This window comes from Panthera onca, chromosome A1, assembly GCF_046562875.1.
Source record: "Panthera onca isolate mPanOnc1 chromosome A1, mPanOnc1 haplotype 2, whole genome shotgun sequence".
NCBI classification, from domain to species: domain Eukaryota; kingdom Metazoa; phylum Chordata; class Mammalia; order Carnivora; family Felidae; genus Panthera; species Panthera onca.
Genome location: NC_138339.1, coordinates 229019258 through 229044440, shown reverse-complemented (window position 1 = coordinate 229044440; position 25183 = coordinate 229019258). Strand labels below are relative to the sequence as shown.

General features: G+C 35.0%; 1 protein-coding gene across 5 annotated transcripts in view; it reads right to left on the bottom strand.

Moving 5' to 3' along the window:
• The window catches only part of N4BP2L2 (NEDD4 binding protein 2 like 2), an 84868-nt gene that overhangs the window by 50278 nt on the left and 9407 nt on the right, over positions 1 to 25183 (bottom strand). For 2 of the 5 annotated variants that reach the window (XM_060637400.3, XM_060637401.3), the window contains exons 3-6: positions 22371 to 22495; positions 18016 to 18104; positions 17548 to 17624; positions 14514 to 14660 (exon numbers count right to left, since the gene is read on the bottom strand). In XM_060637400.3, coding sequence (XP_060493383.1) covers positions 14514 to 14660; positions 17548 to 17624; positions 18016 to 18104; positions 22371 to 22495 — 438 coding nt within the window. Of the gene's footprint in view, positions 1 to 14513; positions 14661 to 17547; positions 17625 to 18015; positions 18105 to 22370; positions 22496 to 25183 lie in introns of those variants that run through there. The other 3 variants (XM_078449326.2, XM_060637402.2, XM_060637404.3) reach the window with 3 other exon arrangements.

Sequence of the window (25183 nt, the reverse complement as noted above, 5' to 3'; positions counted from 1 at the left end):
TTGTGTGGAGCCCACTGTACTCCATTCCATTTCAGGTTCTGGTTCCAGACTCTTTGTGTCTTCCAGTTTACCATACCTTGCTTCATATTTATTGACTGAACTTATGTCTCCTCAGCATAATCTTAGTGTTTTCTCAGACTTATAGTTAAGACCCACTACGGCTCTCTTTACTGCCATGGGCAAGATGCTCCCCTGAGCTTCTGTTCTGAAGAAATACTAGAGGCTCTGTGCCCTCAGCAAGTCTAACCTATAAAGGGAGAGTTCAAAAAACCAAACACACAGGTCTTGAACATTCCACATTATTTCCATACCACAGCAATTTATTGACATCTTGCTTGGAAAGTCTCAAGACTAATTAAAAACTGCTATTTCTTCTGATTTCCCTTCTTTGTCAAATGGTATTTATTCTACTTACAGATAACCTTATTTTTCTATAAGCAAATTGTTTCTAAATATAGTAATTTCTTCTTCACTGTAAGAGTACAAAATAATCTGAGTCAAGAAGAATGGTATGTTATTAAAAAGTTAGAATGCTATATTTGAGGTACTAGTAATTGTGTTTTTTAAAGTTTGTTTGTTTGTTTATTTATTTATTTATTTAGAGAGTGAGCATGAACGGGGAGGGGCAGAGCGAAAGGGAGAGAAAATCCCAAGCAGACTTTGCGCTAACATGGGGCTTGATCTCAAACTGTGAGATCATGACCTAAGCAGAGATCAAGAGTCAGATGCTTAATGGACTGAGCCACCCAAGCACCCCAAGGTACTAGTAAATTACATCTTAAAATATTACAAACTGCTTCTTACCTTCCAACATAAACCTTCTTCCCGTTTGTCTAATGAATCCTGTAACAACTCTAACTGTATTACAAGAATAGAAAGCCGACATACACTCAAACTGATGTTCCCATCTTGAATAATTCATTTCATAGAAGCCCAGGCTGCAATGAACTGTTTCACAGAATTACAGGTAAGCTAGTATCACACACCATTACATGAACATTATATAGAATGTCATGTATGAAAAACAAGGGGAAAATTGTCACCATGAAGACCAAGGTGGGATGGGGACAGAGCCTCACTACTTTTATTATGCTTGACATTAAAACAAACCAAAAAAATCCTTCTTTCTTCTTTTAAAGAAATATGTTTGCATGGTCTTGCCAATACACTGCTCTGTGAAACTAATCATACTAAATTTATCAGTAAACACGAGAATATCAAATTGAGTGGATCATACCAACAGTCCACACAACACAGGTGAACCAATAGCGAACTGTAGGAGAAAAAGGCACATGCAGCAACATAAATTGTTTTGAGCTATTCTACAGCTTAACTCAAATGCCTTTGTTAAAGAGGAATATGAATATCTTTGACAAATTTAATAACTAGAACACCAAACTTTTCCTTCTAGGTCTCTCTCAGCACTTCTAACTAGTATAAAAACCCATTGGTTTGGAGGTGCCTGGGTGGCTCCGTTGGTTCAGCCTCCAACTCTTGATATCCATTCAGGTCATGATCTTGTGGTCAGGAAATCAAGCCGCACTTTGCACACTCAGTGTGGTGCCTGTTTGGGATTTTCTCTCCCTCTTTGCTCCTCCCTGGCTCTCACACGTGCACGCGCTCTCTCTCTCACTCAAAACAAATAAATATAAATTTTTAAAAAATCAATTTGTTTCCTTCTCTGCCTATTCCTAGTATATATCAAAAGAGATGAAATTATCAAAAGGCAAAACAAAATCATGGACTCTCAAGGCTAAAAGAGCTATTTCAGTTAAAATTCTAACATAGTCTTCTCATTTAATTCATCCAATAACCCTACGTTATAGATTGGAAAGGTACTGTCCTTCAACTTACAAGGAAAAGTTTCAGAAAGTTAAGTGGCATACCCAAGCTGCAGTCAGAACTGCAACTTATCTTCTAATTATGCAATTTTGAATTCTGTGCTCTACTACAAGTGGAGGTTTCCATCCTTCACAACAGTCCCTAAGGCGCCTTGAAGGAACAGTCTGAAACACAGAACTCAATTATACTGTGAACACCTCCAGTGTCAGGCAATCCACTGTATACTTCTTAATGAAACACACTCTACTTCCAAAAGAAGTCTTTGAATTAAAACTTAAGAACCAATGATCCAGTCAAGTATCCTTATTTTACACATGAAGGACTGCAAAAGAGAGAAGGAAATGCCTCGCAGCTAGCTAGTGTAATAGCAGTGTATTAGTTTGGTAAGGCTATGACAAAGTACCACAGACTGGGTGGCTTACTCAACAGAAATTTATTTTCTCAGAATTCTGGAGGTTTTGAGTCTGAGAATCAAGTGTCAGCAGGGTTGTTTTCTTCTAAGGCCTCTCTCCTTGGCTGGCAGATGGCTGTCTTCCTCCAATGTCTTCATATGGTCTTCCTTTCTGTGTGTCTGTGTCCTAATATCCTCTTTTTATAAGGACACCAGTCATATTAAATTAGAGCTCATCCATATGACCATATTTTATCTTAATTACCTCTTTAAAGGCCCTATCTCCAAATATAGTTACCTTCTGAGGTACTGGGTATTAGGAGTTCAGCATATAATTTTGAGGGAACTTAATTCAGCCAATAACACCCTACCGTCTCCATAATTCATGTTCTTCTCATCACAAAATATATTCACATCATCCCAACAGCTCCCCAAGTCTAAATTCATTCCAGCATCAACTCTAATAAGTCATCAAAAATATCATTTACATCAGGTATGGGTGGACCTGAGTTGTGATTCACCCTGAGGTAAAATTCCTCTCCAACTGTGAACTGTGAATCTAGTTAAGTTACCTGCTTTCAAAATACAATGGTGGGACAGGCATAGGATAGACATTCTCATTGCAAAAGGGAAAAATCAGAAAGAAAGGGGTAATGGTTCCCAAACAAGTTCAAAAACTAGCAAGGCAAATTCCATTAGATTTTAAGGCTAAAGAATAATTATTCTTTGGCTCCATACTATGTCCCCTGGGCCCCCTGGGCTGGAGGCCCTGCCTTTCTGGCCCACGAGTGCGGTAGCCCTACGTCCTCAGCCTTGGGGCTCCGATCCCATGATGGCAGTGGCAGCCCTGGCGGCAGCCTCTGAACAACTTTTAGGGACATTCTTCTGTGTTCTTGAAGGATAACACATGATCACAACCATGAGGACAACACAGGATCACAGCCAGCCGGTTCTACTGACTTATGGAAACCCAGAAGTCTGAGCACTTCCCTTCATTTCATTCTGTTTCATCCTTTCGGTCCAAGCTGTTAGGGTTTCTGCTAGCATTACTTCAGCTCTAGTTCTGCTGAGACAACTTAATGCATCCATAAGTCACATGCCTGTATTCTCTTTAGCAAATAGTTGTTTAGCAACAACCTTGATGTTGTCTCGAGAACACATACTTTCTAAGTCTTCATAATAAGCACAGGCTGAGTCACACAAGTTTGGTTCCTTTTTGCTTAACAATTCCTTCCTCAATTTCTCTCTCTTGCATTTTACTATAAGCAAGGAGAAACCAGGCTGTGGCTCTTACACTTTGCTTAGAACTCTCAGCTAAAATGGGGCGCCTGGGTGGTTCAGTTGAGCATCCAACTTCGGCTCAGGTCATGATCTCATGGTTGGTGGGTTTGAGCCCCGTGTCGGGCTCTGTGCTGACAACTTGGAGCCTGGAGCCTGCTTCAGATTCTGTGTCCCCCTCTCACTCTCTGACCCTCGTCTGCTCTCTCTCTCAAAAAATAAACATAAAAAAAAAAAAAAAAAGAACTCTCAGCTAAAATATTTAAGTTCATTATACAAGTTCTATTTTCCACAAAACACTGGAATACAGTTCAGCCAGTTCTTTGCCACATTCTAACAAGATCACCTTTTGTCCATTCTCCAATAACACTTCTATCTGAGGCTTCACCAAAACATCTTTCACATTTCTACCAGCATTCTGTTCACGAGCACGTATGTGTATCTAAGACAACAGAAGCCATTTCGATAGCTCTTTCTTTTCATGGCCCTTACCAGAATCACCTTTAACATCCACATTTCTACCCATAATCTCCTGGGGCAACCTTGGCTTTTTCTAAAATGCACCTCAAAATTCTTCAAACCTCTACCATACCCAGTTCCAAAGCTACTCCAATATTTCTATGTATTTGTTAAAGCAGCATACCAATTCTCAATATGAAAATCTATTGTTAGTTTGCCAAATCTACAAGGTACCACAGATTGGGCGGCTTAAATAGCAAAAATTAATTTTCCCACAATTCTGGAGGTTAGAATTCCAAGATCAAGGTGTCAGCAGGATTGTTTTCTTCAAAGGTCTCTCTTGTTGCCTTTTAAGGTTGGCTGGCTGTGTCTTCACAAGGTCTTCCCTTTGTGTGCATTTTATCCTAATTTCTTCTTATAAGTACACCGGTCATATTTGATTTGGGCCCAACCCAAATATGGTCTCATTTTATTTTAATTACCTTTAAAGGCCCTGTATCCAAAGAGTCACATTCTAGGTACTGGGGATGAGGACTTCAACACATGAACTTTGAGGGGACACAATTCAGCCCATAATGGGCTGACAACCACTCATATTCACTTATTTTATGAATACTGAATATCACTTTTTCCTAGCCACTGTGCTAGCTGATGACCATGTAATGGTAAGCAAAACAGATACAAAGACTGGCTCAAAATCTCTGATTTAAAAATGAGTGGAAACAATCATCTACTCATACAAATTGATAAAGAAAAAGTACATGAGAACATATAACATGTATTTTGGACCCCACCAAGCCTGCTATGCCCAAAATGGCTTCCTTGAAGAGCTCAAATCTGAAGGATGAGTATGGAAGGGGGGGTGTGCACACAGAACTTTCCAGGAAGGGAAACTGAACAGCACAGTCAAGGAACTGAGAGGTGGTCAGTAGGGCTGGAATACAGAAAGTAAGAAGAGTAATAAAACATGAGGTTGGATAGGAAGGTAGGGGTCACATCACCCAGGGTCTTTAGCCTAACAGCAATGGAAAGCATCTGAAAAGTTTTACATGTGATTATATTTTCTTTTTACAAAGATCACTCAGGCAAGGTAGGTGCTGGTAACGTTCTATTTCTTGAGCAGAGCTCTGGTTACACAGATATGTTCACTTTGTGAAATTTTGAGCTGTATGCTTATAATTTAAGTACTTTTCCATATGTCCATTATACTTTAGTCTGGTTAGACTGTGCAAAGAATGGGTAGAACAGAGCAAGTATTGATGTGGGGACCCTAGTCTCAGTAAGAGATAAACTAGATGATAATTCAAACTAGAAAGATGGCAGTCAAAAATGGAGAGAGAGATTCAAAAGGTATTTTTTAAGTGACAAAATCCACAGACCCTGGTTGATGAACTGAATATGAAGAGGGAAAGGAAGCATTAAAGAAGACTCCCAAGTTTCTGGCTTGCAGAAATGGATGGTAGATTCATTCACTATGCAAGGAAATCCTAGAAATCCAGAGATGGGAGAAAAGATCACTGCTCAATCTTTCAAGATGATCACTGCTCATCTTATTAGCAGAAATATCAGGTAGGCAGTTAAGTAAACAGTCTGAAGCTCAAAGGACAGGTCTGTAGAATATACACTTGGGGATCAATACTGTTAATTACAGAAGCAGTGGGTACACCATCCTTCAGCCAATATTTAATGAGCTCCTATAGTATTACAGGCACTGGTTTAGATTCTGTGGATATAGCTGTGGACAAAATAAACAAGTTCTCTTGGGACTTACATTCTTGTTCAGGAAGACCCTCAACAAACCAGTACCAAATAAGGTAACTTCAACTACTAGTAAGTACCATGATGAAGACAAAACAGGACAACGTAGTAAGAGTGACAGGGATGGGGCTATTTCACATTAGATTGGAATAGTCAGGGAAAGTTTGTATTAATTTTTTTTGAATTATAGATTAATTGCTCTGTTGATAAAACCACAGGGCAACAAAGAAAAAAGTGAGACTACTATGTACAAGTAAGAAATGATGAAATCTCCTGGGGAAAGCGAAGAGTAAGAACAGAAGGTGGTCTAGAACTAAAACTGAGAAGAATTTGGAAAAATAAAAACCAAGAAAGGCAGCAAATGAGACTGAGAAGTACGCAGAGATAGGAACAAAAACCTCATCAGGGAAAAATATTTTAAGGAAAAAAGTGATCAAGAGTCAAATGCTTGCTGAGTCATCGTATGGGAACTGAAAAAGGCTCATCAACACAGAGGAACATTCTGGAAACCTTAAAATCTAAAATGGTAGAGGAAGAAGCTAAAACGGGAATGGGCTGAATAGTATCAAACACAGCTGAGGGGAGGGTGCCTGAGTGGCTCAATCGGTTAAGTATCGACTCTTGATTTCAGCTCAGGTCAGGGTCTCATGGCTCAGTGGTTCAGTTTGTGAGATCGAGCACCTCCTGCGGTCCTGCTCTGAGGCTAATAGCATGGAGTCAGCTTGGGATTCTCTCTCTCTGCCCCTGCCCTCCCTGCTCACATGCTCACTGTCTCTCTCAGAATAAACAAACATTAAAAAAAAAAAAAAATGGTTGAAGGGAACATGACAATAGGTGTGCACAGTTCTTTAGAGGAGTCTGGCTATAAAGGAGTGGTGACAATAAAGAGGGGCTTTAAGAGATGAGACTTGATCACGTCTGAATGTGGATTTAAGGAAAGAAAGCAAGATTGAAATTACAGAGAGGAGTAACTGTCAACATATAAAGATTCCTGAAAGTAGTTAAGAGATGCAATCCAGACTACAAGTATACTTACTTACCTTAGATTGGAGGAGGGCTACCCTCTCCACTGAAATAGAAGAGAGAATGGAAGTAGAACTCAGACTGCCCGACTCTTGCAATGATGTGTTCTTTTCACTAAAATCATGCCATAAATATTCTGAAAAGTGTTCTAAGTAGGACAACAAACCAAAAAAATAAAAGTTTTTTTTTAATGTTTATTTATTTTTTGAAGGTGGGGGAAGGGGGGAAGACAACAGAAGATCTGAAGCAGGCTCTGTGCTGAGAGGAGAGAGACGTGGGGCCCAAACATGGGGCCCAAACTCACAAACTATGAGATCATGACCTGAGCCAAAATCAAGAGTCATAGGCTTAACTGACTGAGCCACTCAGGCGCCCCTGATTTTTTTTTTCTAATTAGACTTAGGATCACAATGCTTCAGAAGAAGGGCTCTGAAAAATGACTTTAGGACAAATACCTGAAGTATTTTTCACAGATTGTCTAGGAATTCTGCAAAGGGTTAAAGCAAAAAGCAAGAGAATAATCTCTAAATGACCCTAAAAGAAATGGATAATCAAAAGCCTCAAGGTTGCCTTATTTATCTGTATTCTAGGATTTAGTTTCTTGATCATAAATCACAAATCTAAAGACCACTGGTACAAAATCCGAAACAAAAGGCTCTGATGGCACCAGATGCACCAAGTGAAGTGGAAGAGGACTCCTCCCTGCTGGTCTGCACACTCTGGTCCTAGCAAGCATCAAATCCAACTAATTCACACTCCAGCTCCAGGTTTCCTAAATTACAAACTACCCTGTAAATTACTCTACTTAGACCAATGTGTCCTTGATATCAAAAGGTAGTTTTAGGAAGGATACTCAACAAATATTTTATTGACTCTTTTTAAAGGACAAAGATCCAAAGACCCAGTAGTGACCAAAGATGACAAGGAAGACCCCGTTTCATGGCATTTAGGGTACAAGATCATCTTTCTTCATAGCTTGGGCTCTATTGGTTCTTAAAAAGCAAAGGGAAGATAAGGAGGGAGAATACCACTTTGGACCACTAGCCTATCCTTCTAGCCTTAACAATTTCTTTCCTAGCATTCCCCAGAATTTTTTTTTAAAGCTGGTTTTTTTCTCATTAATTTTTAATGAAGTCAAAATGACTAGCCCAGGCCCCTATCACATTTCCTGTACATACTTCAATTTACTTACATTTGAACTGAAATGTTTTAACTACATCTTTGCTAGTATTACATTGTACTATATTTCAATAACCTCAATTCCACAATATACTGCTTTCTAGGTCCTGAACTGAAAACTAATTTAATCTATTAATGAAATCAATGCTCTTTCTGTTTCCATGAAGTCTTCCTTGTTCTAACAAAACTTCTACCTCTGATAAAATAAAACTTCTACCTCTGATAAAATAAAAAATAAACACATCACAATCTAAAGATTAAGAAAAACCAAACAAGATCCAGTTCTTCTATTTAAGTTAACTAAAACAAAATAAGGCAATAATCAAGTTAGAATTCTTCATTCCATACTTAAAGGTTTTCCTTGTAGACTCTAATTAACTCAAGATATTAGTTACATAGTAAACTTAAGTAATTGCCTCTTTTACTGTTCTTTAATTTTGGAGAATTAAACAACACAGAAGAAAATGCTATTTCAAAAGACAGAAATGCTTAATTTTTCAGAAATTCAAAAAACTGATGTAATTGCCATAACATCTACTACTACAGGACACTAAGTAATAAGTGAACAGTTAAAGAAAAATCAATTAAGACCACTTACACACAGTGTTGACCTTTTCTGGGAAACATTGCCTCAAACTTAATCAGTGTAACAAACAGCTTATGTAATTTAACAATCCATTTATTGAATACTACACACTTCAAAAGCTCATTGATATTAGAAATTAAATTTTAAACATTAAAGCACAACAGCATATGTAAAAATTCAATTGCAAAGATGTTGCTGAAACGTGATTATCAATTATATCAATGTATATCTTATAGAAAATATTAAATACTAAATGGTATCTTACTTGCAATCTTGACTCTTAAAAATAGCACTGTAGATAAATGGCCACTTACAGGTTTCTTTACTCACTTTTGTTGATAAATCAACATACCTTCAATCCTACAAATTCAAAGGTACCATTAAAGATGTATTCAATGCTTCACCGGAATTTCTTTCCTACCTTAAAAAAAAAAAAACCCTAAATTTATAATATTTTTTTAAAAGAAGTCTGTGTTTAAAAGATAAAATGGGATATAGTAAGGAATATGCCTGACCTAGATTTTGATCCCAGTTATATCTCTCCCTAGGGAAATTATGTTGGCTAAGTTGCATAACCTCTGATAAGTTTTTGTTTCCTCTTTATAAAACCCTTGTAGGACTGTTATGAAAACTTGAGACACTGTTAACAATCACATTTACAACACAGCCTGGCATTGACAGGCATTACATAAATGGCAGCTGCTTAAATGAACAGTATATTAAGACTTATTGCTATTAAATTCCTGTTGTTCATTGTAGCAGCACTGCCCTATATGAAGATCCACTTGTAGAGGTCAAACTCAAAATACCTATCAACTTTCCTTCAAAATCACTCAGTTCTTTAATAAAGGTGGACTGCAGAATCATGATGTAATAGTGAATTCTACAATACTGAATTCCCAACTACTACTTACCAACAAGTCTATCATCATGATGCTTAAGTGTTATAAAATACTTTTTCTCAAATTCAAACATCCAAGTCCTATGCCATGTTTATGGGATTCTTACCATGAGTAACCATTGGTAGACTTTTACAAATCTTTCCAAGGATTTTCATATCTAAGTTCTAACTAAACAGCAGGGTCAGGAAACTAACTGCAAAGCTGTTGGTCTATAAATATAACATGGTGAAGTAAGTTTCATAAGGAACAATGAGTTCAGTAAAACATAGGAGGGGAAAAAGTTACCTCCATTTTTGTCAGCCACTTACCATCCCACCATCTTCATTAAAAATGTTATGAAGTTACACAAGGATAGCTGAGCAGAAAATGGACAGAAAATGTGTATGGGAAAAGACTATGAAAGAAACAAGAAACACAATTTCTAATACTAACAAGACAGAAAAAAAAAAACAAAAAGAAAAAAGAATAAAGGCAGAGGAAAAACCCACAATCCCATCCCAAAATCAAATTTCATTTTGTTATATTAAGAAACTGAAGAGTTCAGAATTACAATTGAAGAGATAGTACGAAGTTGTACAGCTGCAATGAATAGTTGTAGATGAACTACCCAAAGCGCAAAGCTTTGGATTTATATGTCCTGAGAATGCAGTTAAAACTGCAAAACAAGAAAATAATCTACATAAAGTTATTTCAATGGACTCTACTGAACTTGCATGCAATTTTAACCATGAATGAACAGATTATTCTTACTTTTTTCCTTTAGTCACTAATAAAGTTCAGAGGCAAAAAGCCCCTGTGTCATCTTAAAAATCTCTCAATCTTCCCATTAATTTACAAAAAGTTCAATTAAAAAAAAAAAACAAAAACACTGAAATATTTACAACTGGACAACACTCCCAGATAAAGTCTTCAGTTACTCACCAAAGCAGGTACAATGCTTCTTAATGTGACTGGGTCTAGTTCTAAGACTAGGAGTCAAACTATAACTGTGTCCATACTAAATAATCTATTTTATTCATACTTAAGACAGCTTACTGACATTAATGGGCTCTACACTGGGAAGTATATTATAGTATGTGATTACTGCAGTCATCACACCTGGAACATGACACGGTTATCCAGAAAACAAAATTTGTTAGGAAAAAGTAGAAGATTATTTCTAATCTAAATCACTAAAATAAACTACTATTAAATGTATCGAGAAGTCAAAACTTTCCAATAGACACAGCCCTAGCTTGAGGTTCTTTTTTCAAAAAGTTATTTGGGTTACTCTTTCCCTTTGTTTCTGTGTGTACAGTGATAATGTACTAAGAATTTCCACAGGAGATATATTAAAAATTCAGCTTACAAATGTATATTCTATTACAAAAATTATGCCCTTTACTATACAGCCTAAATAAAGATACTGAGGTAAATGACAGCCATTCTATTACAAGTTTTTGCAAAAATCATAATTATAAACTTCTCAAGGCTTGCTCCGCAATTTATAAAACATGCAAAAAATGAAAATTTTTTAGACTCAGGACACTTAGCAGTTTGAATCAGCTGAACTGATTTAAATGTTTCTTTGCAATGTAAAAAAAAGGAATCAAAAGACACAGGAGAAAATCAAGAGTTACTCCTCCTTGAAGACCTATTTCAACAAACTTAATAGTACTTTTTACCATTCTAAGGCTATTTTAAGGAAAAATCTGATATACAAACAAGAAGACCAATTAGTTTAACAGTAACCTTAATTTTAACAATAAAATAAAATAAAAATTGGCATGCCAATTTTAATCAGTAAAGAGAAAGAAAATCATTACCAAAGAAGATATTCATTAATCCCTTAATATAATCCCACCTTTCTCTGTAAATTCACAAGAATTACAGCTAACAATTTTAGTGAAAAAAAAATTTTATTTATATATTATAACCTATAAAATTGATCTTCAAAAACCAGTAACTCAACCTGCGTTTTCCTGCTACCACCAAATACTTATTCTGACTGATCATTGTAACAAAAGTAAACAATACTTTGTCATGATTCTAGATTAAGGTGTTACTCTATTTATATGGGTTGCAAATGTTAAAAACATACACACACAAATCTTCAGCCCTAATAATGAATTCTCAGTTACTGCACTCATGTTAGAATACTACATAAAACTTCAATGAAGACAACAAAACCATCCAGTCAAGGCACTAATGTATTAACATTTCTTCAACATTTTCTGAAGAGAACACCAGCAATTTTCTTTATAAATACTTAAAAAAAACTAGACTCAGAAAATCAGATATTTCTGCAATAACAAAAACTAGAATTTGGTCAAAACAAGTATCTCATGTCCTTTGAAATCATGAATTCTTTCAAAACTTACCTATACATAAAACTAGAAAATTCCACAATCTATATTAATTAGACAAGAAATCAGCAAACTTCAAATACTTAAATCCACCCTATTGCTCCAACAGAACACAACCCAATCTTTTGTAAACAATCTTACTTTAAAACAGACATAAAATATTAAAAAGTTAACATTTCTTTTGAAAACGTGAACACGGAAAATAAAGATTACCTACCTAAAAAGCAGTACCAGAATTTCGACTGAATTACCACATAAGTATTTTTGTTAGCAGGATTATGACATATAGAAAATTACAAATCTGCTTATTAAAAGGAAAAGTATTTTTACACCAAGCCTATCAAAAAACAAAGCTGCATTCTGTGTAACTAAATGTATTTTACCTTATTTAAATATGAGGACCAATGCCTCCTTTATTCTTTGGGATAGAGACCTACTACTCATAGCATAGCAACTGGGGGCTATTCCATTAAGAATATAACTGAATTTAAAAAAAAAAAAAAAAGAGTATCTGAATAGAAGAGAAATTTTGATGAAAATATTTAATCAGTAAATTTCATATTTTTATAGATTTTTAACATCAAAGCAATGACTTCTAATAGTGACTATGGTATCTTTTATTGCATATTCATAGCTCGTTCTGTTATTGTTCAAATAATAAAAAAATTAGCCAGAATGCTAAGGGGGGAAGTACTGATTTAATATGCTTGGTGGAACTATTAAATTAATTTTGTCTTTAAAAAAAAAAAAAAACCTCAAAGTCTTTCAGAATTTAATTCTCCTGCCTCAATAAGGATCTATGATTTAAAAAATCAGCAATGATTAATGATCTCTACCTGATTATTTAAGTACTCAGAAGTACCAAAAGATGAAATTGATCCATTATAAAATCTGGAAATTTATTTCAGGCTACTAACATGAACATACTTCCTTATAACATTAATCCTTCAAAGGCAATTTTCTAATTCCTTGAAAATGTGCTTAACAGATATTAAGCATCTATTAATCAAAATCTATAGATTCACAGCACTATTCCTCTCAACAGTTTTATAAAGACAGAAGGAAAGGAACACATAGTATATATATCTAACAGATTTTTCATCTGTCCCCAAATTAAATTCTTCTGTACTATTCTCAAAATGTGCTAACTTACATGATAAATAAAATAATGGGAAACGCAAGCCCAAATACTAAGAAGTGTTACCCTTAAATAAAAAAAAAATACGTGAAAATACTGGATGAAGAAAATGTGTATATATATATAAATATATATACATTTACACACAAAACATGGGTTAGCATATTCCTACTATATCACATTTAGTTAAGATGAACAAATACATACAAACACACGTGTTAAACAAAATAGAGCAAGATAATATTCAAATGTAACCAGCACTGAATAGTACAAATAAATAGAAATCATATTCTTATCTCACAAAAGGCAATGTAAAACAGACCTTGTTGAGAGCGCTATATTTAGTTTTGTGCCTTGCACTTAGTATTACTTAAAAAGTAATATATAGATGTGGGGTAACATTTAAAGTAAAGTTGAAAAGAACAGCAAATGGTTTTAAACAACATATAAAGGCAGATTATTAGGTTCAGGATGGGCTGGTTTAGGAGTCAGTTAATGGACCATGTAAAACATTTGAAGGATCAAAACATTATTTTTTAAAAAGCATGTAATTAGCTGGGGTTTTTTCCTAAAAAAAGAGCAAATCAAAGATTAGGATGAATTACAAAATCTCTGAAATGAATTCCATCTCAGTTTTAAATTTTAAGTGACAGAACACAATCTAACAAAGAAAACTCTCCAGTGAGACATACAGTTGGCCTACAGAAAAATTAAAACTAGAAGAAATAAAATATCCTACAGGACAAATCTTCTTACAATTAATGCTAAGGACCTGTCCAAAAAATTTTAATATTAGAATTATACTGTGTTAAATTAGAGAAAAATGATTTATTATCAGAATAACCTGAAGAGCTTTTTCTAAATATACAGTGATTTCCCTATTTATCCACTCCAGAATTGGGGAGTGTGAAGGGGCAGGGCAATGGTTTGAGAAGAGTGATGAATATGTATATGATATATTATGAATATGTATATTGTGGAGAAAACCACCCAGGTGGTTGACATACCTACTGCTATATAGTATTTAATGGAGAATTTAAGCAATATGCTCTAATTAGCTTATAAATATTTTTGTCACACAGACGAATCTGCAGAAACATAATTTTACCTGTGTACTGAATAGGGGAATCAACTGAGGTGCCTATAAAAAGTTAGTATTTCTTACATATTTAAATGTAGGAAAGGTAGTTAAGGAAAATTACTAGCATTTTATGCAAAGTTAGATTTAGATATGAGCTATAAAACTGTTCAACATTATCTACAAAATAGGTAAAATTAGTTTAAAATTCAGTTGTAGAAAAACCATTCTAGGTCCTACCCACACTACTCAGATATTTTCATAATAACCAAGGGAATTACAACAAAAAAACTATAAAAACATTTAAAAAACCATTTTATATAATTTTTATTTACACTTTAGGATTTAAACAACTTGCTGGGAACATCCCTTGTGGGACAACGTAGTCTTTTTTTATTTGAAACTATTTAAACTTCAACATAGGCTCACTAATTTTTTTCAAGGGCAAGCAACAAATGTGTTAGCTGAAAATAGCCAACTTAATGATTATTTGTAACACAGACTTGATTAGGTGAGCCTAGAGATCCTCCCCACCTCTGTCTCCCCTGTGAAGGAGGAGGTCTTTGTGTGCTTTTGTGTGGCGGTTCCACTGAATTCATTACAATAGAGATGGACATTTCGTATTCGTAACGATCCAACATCTGAGCAATCTTCTTTCGAGATACACCATGTTTATTCCTCCTACCAAAAAAGAAAAGGATTCAATTCTTTAGGGTAACAAAGTACAGATTCTAAATTATATTTTACAAATAAACACTAAAAGATATACCTCATTCACATACATTTTGGACAAAAAAAATTTATACTGGCTCTCAAAAATTTTAACAATATTTTAAAAATACTGAAAGACACCATAAATCACAACAAAATGTTAAAAGATAGTATCCTCTTCACACGGAACTAACTACCAATTTGCTGAACCATGGAGTTAATCTCCCCCCCTGGCTTCTAATAACAAATCAAAGATTATAAGACAATGTTTTGGGAATTATAGAGGAACTGAGTGGACCTCTAGGACTTACAAAAGTCTTATGTATATTTATCACTTTTTAAGTTATTTTAGGACACTTCCTACTGTATTTTTATAATTTATTATCAACACCAAATTATTATTAGAGATAAAACAACTTGGACGTATTTTACAAAACAAAATGTTGAGTGACAGAAATTAGACACAATGAATATACATTGTATTTTATTTAAATAAAATTTGAAAAAAGCATTAAACCATGGTGTTAGGCAAAAGGTGTTTTAGAAAAAAGATGCATTAAAAAAAAAAAGAAAACAGTAAGATGCATTAAAGAAAGGGAAGTAATTACCAGGAAAATTGTTACTAGGAAAAGGAATTGGAAGAACTTGTGAGGTGTTAATAATATTCTTATAATGTGGGTAAGGTTAAATGAATATTTACCTTACAGGAAATTTGTTAAGTTGTATATTTACATTTTACATAATTTTGTGAGTTTAATTACAACAACAAAAAGTGGTTTAAAAATTACTCTTGACCCTCAAAAAACTTTTAACATTTTACCCTTTGTAGTTTTCTATAACTTGACTTGGATATGGCAAAACACACAAGAACACATTTTACATTTAAGGTTATAGTTCTAGATTTACTAATGTTAATTAATTTTTCCCAGAAAAAGGGACACAAAGGAAATGTTTATGCTTTAAAACTATTGCTATTATGGTCAAGATGAGAAGAGAAAGCAAAAAGGACTAGAAGACCAAAAAAAAAGGGCCAGAGGGGAAGGATGAGGTTGAAATGGCAAGATCTAACTAAATCCACAAGATGTCAGAATTGGTAATTCAATCAACTTACCAAAAAAAATCTGTCTATACTAGACATCAATTAAGCTCACTTTATTTTATAAAGTCAATTATATTAAGAATTCTAATAAATTTCAACAGTCCTCAAATGTTAATGAAGCCTAACTGTATTTGTATTTCATCAATTCTTTTATTCTGCATAACCCAAACAGCTTTGGCTCTTAAACTTGTCTCTTCTACTTGAGGTGAAATACACACAGAGAAGCAAGCAAACAATACTGAATATTAATAAATCTATCAGTTTTATCTACATATGATCACAGTATGCAAATCAGAAAGGGAAAAGGGGTAACCAAATGAATAAAAGGTAAGGGGAAAAGAAATTAGTTGAAGATCATACACAGAATAATAGTGTTAAGCTGGAAGAGGGCAAGCTGAGGTGGGGAAAAAATACTGTTTTTTTAAAAAAAGGAAGCGATGGCTGCACAACTCTGTGAATATACAGTTGACCGTTGAACAACACAGGTTTGAATTGTGCAGATCCACATACATATGGCTTTTCAGTAAATACAGTGCAGTACTGTAAGTGTACTTTCTCTTCCTTATGACTTTCTTAATAACACTTTTCTCTAATATATATAACATACAAAATAGGTGTTAATTAGGTGTTTATGTTACCAGTAAGGCAGCAGGCTATAAGTAGTTTGGGGGGGGGGGGGGATCAAAACTCATTATCAAAAATGGAATCAAACTTCCATTATCTGTGGATTTTCAACTATACCAGGGGTCAGCACCTCTATCCCTTTCATTGTTCAAGAGTCCACTGCACTGAGAACCATGAATTGTACACTTTTAATATGTAAATTGTAAGGTATGTGAATTATATTTCGAAGTTGTTACCAAAAGCAGGGAGAGGAAATAAAAAACAAAGAAAGAAAAAGAGTCATAGGAAAACCAGTGACATGAGGGGAGAGAGATCAAGGTAAACACAAATGGAAGGCCAGGGTTGAAATCCACAATCCCTCACCACAAATTTTGAAACTGACAATGCTCTGAAAACTCAGTCTTATGTTGACTCAGATGGCAGCAAAATCTAATCAAACCTGTACTCATCTGGCAGTACAACAAACATTAGATTATGCAGAACCTTTCTTATCTAATTACAGGACTAGTCATGATTTGCCACAGAAAAATTAAGATCTGTGATTATGACATGCTGCCCCAAACTCTGCTCAGCGTATGATGATTGCATATACGCACTATATCACCTTTCTTGAAAAAACAAACAAAAATAACCCAAACCCGAATTCTAAAACATACTGATTACAAGGATCTTGGTTATGGGATTATGAATCTGTAGTAGTAAAGATGAAAAAGAGAGAGCAAGCCGAAAACCCCAGGTAAAAAGGTGATGGGAGCTAAAATGGGAAGAGAAGTCTGAAGGGTATTGCAGATAAGTGGCACTAAACACCAGAGGAAAAGTTCTAACTTTTTCTTGAAAGTATTCTGGATCTCCACTAGCATTCAATAAACTATGAAACAGTGGTAGGAATTCACATAAGAAAAAGTAACACACTTAACAAGGAAAATTTAATAAAATCTACCAAGGGAAGGTGCCCCAAGAAGCCTTGAAGTCAATGCTTCTCTTAACAGAAAGTGAGTAGTCCCTATTCACAAGCAGCAAACATAAGACAAGCAAAAGCTAGTGAAGCAATTGTGTAAAGAAGAAAGAAAAAAAGAGAAAGATTCAAAAAATGTTTTCAAAGATAAGGATTCAAAAACAATTTGAGTGCCTTACTTTTCTAATTCTTCAGGATCAAATTTCCACCAAGTTTCAGGTTCATGAAACTCTACTCTGTATCCTTTTCCTATGGCCTACACAAAGGAAAGGAAGAAAACAAAAACCCAGAGAATACTTCTTAAAGTAAAAAAGAAGGCAGATAATTAGGAGTTTCATTTAGACAATACTTCTAAATTTGCTCTACCAAGAAAAATTCTACTTTTAAATAACATGCTCTATAAATATACTAAGACAACTTAACTGGACAATTTCAAATTACTATCCTCAAGTCCAGGCAAAACTAACAAGATGAACATATTTCTTTATAAGTACTATTCCCAGGTTTTAAAAACTAAGTAAATGAATACACCTCTTTATAAAATAGGGACAAATGTGTATATAATACATATCAAAGCAACCAAAATTTCAGAATATGAAAAAACTGACAGGATAAAATATTAAAATTCTCTCATATCTTATATTTACCATTTCCACATATGGTTTCATTTCCCAAGCTTGTGTATTAGTGTTGTCTATTATAACTGGAGATCTCCCTTGATTGATAGCTTGTTTTGCTGAAATAAAAAATAAATTTAAAAAACAAAAACAAAAACCAGAGAACTATTAGGTTAAAATATACAAAATAAAATGTAAACATTCATATTAAGAAATTTTCTATATCTCTGTACTTAAAACTAAAATTATGCAACCTCTTGAGTCAGTGCCATGAAAAAAAAGGACTCCACATTTATTAAAAGGGAATTAAGAGACATAACCATGGACAATGTGTATTCTCTAGACCGGATACTGGTTTTGACAAACTAACGGTAAAGAACATTTGGGGGAAACATTTTGTTGAACTTACAGCTAAGGAAGCCTTCAGTCTAGAGCTTTCATTTAGAGGAAACACTGAATACAGTCTGACTATGAAAAGAGGTGAACATTTACTGACATGGCAAGATGAAAACTGGTAACTAAAAATGGCAAATTATAACATAATATGTAAGTATGACTTTATTTTGGTCAAAATACAGAGATCCAGGGAGAGTTACTAAATATCAAAAGTGGGCATCTGAGGGTAACGGGAATATAAGCAATCTATGCTTATCTTTATCTATATTTCCCAATGTTCTATAATTACAAATAATGCCTTTGAAATAAGAAACTTAGGGTTTTGGTTTTTTTTTTTTTAAAGAATGCTATGGATATATTATTACTTGCCAGCAAAACTTTATATACCAAGTAGCTAAATACCAGTTAACTGACTTTGTAAATATTTCTTAGGACTAGAATTCTCGAATTAGGAGCTGAGATCACATGGAACTTTTCTAAACTACATCTCCCTATCCCTTTGCCATCTCTTCCCCATGGGGTAAGAATCACAGCCACAGTGAGCCACTGTTAATGACAAGAGTGTGCATACCCCAAGTGTAAACAGACAAGAAACGTAATTAAGAACCTACAATAAAATTTAAAAGGCTGAGGCGAAAGGCAATGCTATGGAAGTTTTGTTGGTGCTTAGAATTCAAAACATTAAGTTCTACATAATGAAAACATTTATACAGATGTCTAAGGACAAACAATTCCAAAGGTTAAGTAGTAATGACTGTCGTGGAATACATATTTGGAAAGAAGATGTCTCTAACTAACAAAAGAAATTTTGAATTTGGGTCATAAATAGCCTACCAAAATGCTATCATCTCCCATTGCTCTATCCCGAATCATAAACAGTGATCAAATCTTTCATTAAAAAAAAAAAACTTACTAAACTAATTATCTTAAATGTCTAATAGTTAGGCTATCACCTCCAAGGAGTTACATTCCAGAAGAGGAGCTTAATAACCAAATTAAATCTCTGGTTTCAAGAATGGGAAGATTATCCTCTTTCAATGAAAAGGCATCATGTAATACAACATTTCAGTACACTCCAGGAAAAAACAGTTCCTAAGTAAACAATGTTTGAATACCCAAATAATGAGAGTCATAAACAAAATAACCACCATATTTTAAGAAACAGTAATGACACCTTGGAGAGGTTTTTAATTTACAGACAATCTAACATGAATTTAGAGTCTTCTAATAACACACACATGAAGCAGACAAATATTCCCAGAATGGTACCTGGCATTTAAAAGTATTCAATAAGGGGGTGCCTGGGTGGCTCAGTCGGTTAAGGGTCTGACTCTTGACTTCAGCTCAGGTCATGATTTCATGGTTCGTGGACTTGGGCCCCACACTGGGCTCTGTGCTACAGTGCTACAGCATAGAGCCTGCTTGGGATTCTCTCTCCTTCTCTCTCTGCCCCTCCCACCTCTCTTTCTCTCTCAAAATAAACAAACATTAAAAGAAAAAAGTATTCAATAGGGGTGCCTGGGTGGCTCAGTCAGTTAAGCCTTCGGCTCAGGCCATGATCTCATGAGCCCTGCATGAGCCCCGCATCAGGCTCTCTGTGCACAGCCTGCTTCAGATTTTCTGTCTCTCTCTCTGCCCCTTCCCCATACATGCACAGGCTCTCAGTCAGTGTTCTTACTCCTTGCTAGGTGCCTGGAGCCTGCTTGTGATTCATTCATTCTCTCTCTCTCTCTCTCTCTCTCTCTCTCTCTCTCACACACACACACACACACACACACAAAATAAACTTTAAAAAATAAAAATATTCAATAAACATCTGTTAAAAAGAGAAATTTAGTCCTAAGTTAAGTCATGACTGTTAGTTATCATTACCTTGAAAACATTTATGTTATACTGATAATAAAACCAGCACTTTAAGCACTATTCTTTGTTCAGCAAGTATAACTCACATGACATAAACATTTTAATGTAATATTCTAGACCAGTACTGCAAAGAGAAAAAAATGTTCCACACAAATTTCACAGTCCACCAAAGGTATACTGGCTTCATTAAGGAAAATGTTTCAGTAAGGAAACAATTCACTATTGGATAAAACCATTAGATATAAGGTTGATGGAGAACTTGATAATGGAGTAGGCTGCCCCTTTGAAGCTACTAATCAATCTTAGCATCACTAAAATTGGGACAACTAGACATATGGTTACATACATACATACATACATAAACCTAACAAATCCTCCTGTCTAGAACTAACCTCTATTTAAATACAGGAGAAAGAACAGGTTAGTTACCACAAGGAAGCAGACAACTACAAAATATGGGACATTCTGTAGGACAAATAACCAAGTTCTACAACAAATTAATGTTACGAAGACAAAAAGAAGGTATGAAAGAGGATACAGATTAACGTAATTAAATGAAACATAAAACCAAATGTACTGCGAGGAACTAGCTTGTACCCTGATTCAAAGAGAACAACCGTAAAGAAATACTTACAACAGGGAAAATTTCATTACAGGGTGAGTATTAATTACATGATGTCAAGAAATTGTTTTTTTAAGTGTGATGATGGCATTGCAATTAAGATGCCATTAAGAAAAAGTTAATTTGAAGTGCATAAAATATGATGTCTGCAATGTACTTTAAAAACCTTAGCAAATAAAAGTTGGGGGGGGGTGGTAAAACAAAAAGGATAAAGCCAATAAAGGCAAAATCTCAATAACTAATAATAATTCCGAGTGATGGATGTATGGTGTTCATTGTAATCTCTCTACTCTAGGTTTAAATTTTTCATAATAAAAAACAATTTGTGGGGCACCTGGGTGCTCAACCAGTTGAGTGTCGGACCCTTGATTTCGGCTCAGGTCATGAACTCATGGTTCATGAGATGGAACTCTGCATCAGGCTCCATGCTGACAGTGTGGAGCCTGCTTGGGATTTTCTCTCTCTTTCTCTCTCTCCCCCTCCCTCTCCTGCTCACTCTCTCTAAATAAACTTAAAAAAAAATAAAAATAGAAACAATGTTGAATCATCAATGCATTCTTCATCTTTTTAAAAAGAAATTAACTTATAATGTAAGCACTTACTAGTTCTAGATCAAAAGTTTTCAATCTTGACTGCAACATCAGAATATCTGGATAACTTTCTAGTTATCTGGTATCTAGAATCTGGATACCAGTGCTCAGATCCACTCCAGGCCAACTAAACCACAATCTGTGGAGCTAACATTAACTCATAAGTTTTTTTTTTTTTAAGTCCCTAGGAGGGGTGCCTGGGTGGCTCAGTCAGTTAAGCTTCTGACTCTTGATTTTGGCTCAGGTTCATGGGATCAAGCCCCTCTACGAGCTCTGTACAGACAGTGCAAAGCCTGCTTGGGATTCTCTCTCTCCCTCTCCGTCTGCCCATCCTCTCCCCCAGCTCACATGTGCACGCACATTCCCTCTCTCTCTCAAGATAAACTTTACAAATAAAAATATGTGTGCCTATGTTATGAACCACCAATCTAGAAAGAGAAAAAACTGACTGGTGTGCTTCTAAAAAATGTATTAAGTAGATTTTTTTTTTGTGGAATAATGTCAATGTGAAAAACTTTTAATATTCAAAGGTATTATATGAAGACAACATTACTATTATTCATAGAAAAATACTTTTTGGGAATATACAACAGTTTCAGGAGTTCTTTGAAATTTATTCCTTAGGTATAAAATAAAGGTTATCAAAATAACCCGCATCTCTATTTTGCCAGCCTATACTGGTACACTATTTACAGTTTACAAAATATACCTTTCTAAATTCTCTCATTTCATAACAACCTTGATCAAGTAAGGCAAATATAACTATCATTGCCTCTAACAGATGAAAAAATTGGGTCTCAAAGCCATTTAATGGCTTGCCAAAGTCATTCTGCTGGTAAAAGTCAAGTTGAGAATAAAAACTCAGTCTTCTCCTAGTCAAATATTCCATCCCAAAGACGTGGCCCAAAACAAACCTCTGTTCTGGTTCCAGTCATGGGCATCACCAAGTTGATTAACATTATACCTGTACCCATCTTGATGGTGAAAATAGTCATCAGTGCTGAACACAATGCCATCACGACTCTGACCAAGCAGAATTCTGTTAATAAAAGAAATCATAAGGTGCCATTTATAAAATTTATAACCATCAAAAATAAGCCACACAGGAATGAATCTCTGGTACTTACCTGTAAATATATAGCAAACATAATAGCACGGGAGCAGATTTCAGATTTCAAACATCACTTCACACTTAAATCTATACAATTACAACCAGTAACGTTTGTAGGTGGCATTTGTATCACCACTTTTAAAAACATTCTTCAACCAATCCCCAAATTATGTTAACTATTATCCATGTTTTAACTTGAGTGTGAACTTGTATTTATAGTTTCTAAAATTGCCTAAATTTAGTGCAACAAGTAACCTAAAACGCAAATAAGCCTAAGCAATTCATCTGGGGAAAACTTTATTTGACCTAAGATAGCCTTGATAAACTCATTTCCACAAGGCACAAATACATACGACCTAAAAGTGGAAGTCAGAAATAGCTTGAGGCTTAAGGTTGTGAAATAACATGTAATCCTCCAAAGTATAATCAAACTTTAAATCTGCTAAGAGATTAAATTACTAAATGAAGTCAATTACTAAGCACTAAATAAAAAACACACTCTTCAAATAAGTCAATGATAATCAAACTTTGTTCTCACAATATGATACTACCTTAAATTTCTAGGCACAGTGAGATTAACTAGTGTTCAGATTGTCAGAGAATTCCCCAAACCAGTGACTCATGAATTAAACTGGGGCGGGGGGTGCTGAGAAAAGGTAAAAAACAGTGAATATAATTTGGATCCAACAATAATAGAAGTTTTTTTTTTTGTTGTTTCTCTCCTCCCTCTCAGCCATTAGGCAAGTGGATATCATTTTATAATTTTTTCTGGAAGAGAGTGGAAAGTGGTGGAAGGGATTGAAAATAAGAGTATTGTCATGGGATGATTCAAGAACACATACCTCCAAATCAAAGGAATAGGAAGGACTCCAACTATTAAGACAAACCTATCCCTCCTTTCCTCAGCTTATTGTAAACCTGTAAATAGGCATACCTCAGAGATATTGCAGGTTCAGTTCTACACCACAATAAAGGGAGTCAAATTAATTTTTTGGTTTCCCAGGGCATGTAAAAGCTATTACTAAAAAAACAATACATGTATATATATATATATATATATACACACACACACACACACACACGCACACCTTAATTCAAAAATATTTTATTGCTAAAAAATGCTAACCATCATCTGAGCTTTCAGTGAGTCGTAATCTTTTTTGCTGGTGGAGGGTCTTGCCTCAATCTTGATAGCTGCTACTGATCAGGATGGTGGTGGCTGAAGGCTGGGTGGCTGTGGCAATTCTCTAAAACTGGACAATTTTGTATTGTATCAACTCTTCCTTTTGTAAACAATTTCTCTGTAATGTGATGCTGTTTGATAGCATTTTACTCACAAAAGAACTTCTGTGAAAATCAGATTTAATCCACTCAAAACCTGCCACTGCTTTAACAATTAAGTTTATGGAATATTCTAAATCTTTTGTTGTTATTTCAACAATGTTCACAGCATCTTCACTAATGGACTTCATCTTAACAAACCACTTTCTTTGCTGTCCATAATAAGAAACACCTCATCTGTTAAAGTTTTATCATGAGATTGCAGCAATTCAATTACATCTTCAGGCTCCACTTCTAATTCTAATTCTCTTGCTCTTTCTACCACATCTGCAGTTGACTTCTCCACTGAAGTCTTAAATCCATCAGTTATCCATGAGGGTTGGAATCAACTTCCAAATTCCTCTTCATATAGATATTTTGACCCCATTAATCATGAATATTCTTAAGGGCATCTAGAATGGTGAATCCTTTCCAGGAGGTTTTCAATTTACTTTCAACTTACTTTGATCAAAGAATCACTATTTTTGGCAACTACAGCCTTACAAGATGTATTTCTTAATAATAAGACTTGAAAGTCAAAATTACTCCTTGATTCACGGGCTGAAGGATGAATGTTGTGGTAGCAGGCATGAAAACAACATTAATCCTGTTCTACATCTCCACCAAAGCTCTTGGGTAACCAGGTATACAGTCAGTGAGCAGTAATAATTTCAAAAGAATCTTTTTTTCTGAGCCATAGATCTCAACAGTGGGCTTCTAATATTCAGTAAACCATGTTGTAAACAAACATGCTGTCATCCATGCTGTCTGCTCAGGCAGAGTGCATTTAGCATAATTTTTAAGGGCTCTAGGATTTTGAGAATAGTAAATGACTATTGCCTTCAACCCAGTCACCAGCTGTGTTAGCCCTTAACAAGAAAGAGTCGGCCTGTCTTTTGAAGCTAAGGCACTGACTTCTCCTCTCTAGCTATGAAAATCCTAGATGGCAACTTATTCCAGTAAAAGAATGTTTGTCTACACTGAAAATCTGTCATTTAGTGTAGCCACCCACCTTCATTAATTATCTTAGCTAGATTTTCATTAATTAGCTACATCTTGCTGCAGCTTCTACACCAGCACTTCTGCTTCACCTTGTACTTTTATGTTATGGAGACAGCTTCTTTCCTTAAACTTCATGAACCAACCTCTGCTAGCTTCACACTTTTGTGTAGCTTCCTCACCTCTCTTGGCCTTCACAGAACTGCAAAGTGAGGACTCTGGATTAGGTTTTGGCTTAAGAGAATGTTGTGGCTGGTTGGATCTATTATCCATACTACTCCAACTTTCTCCATACTA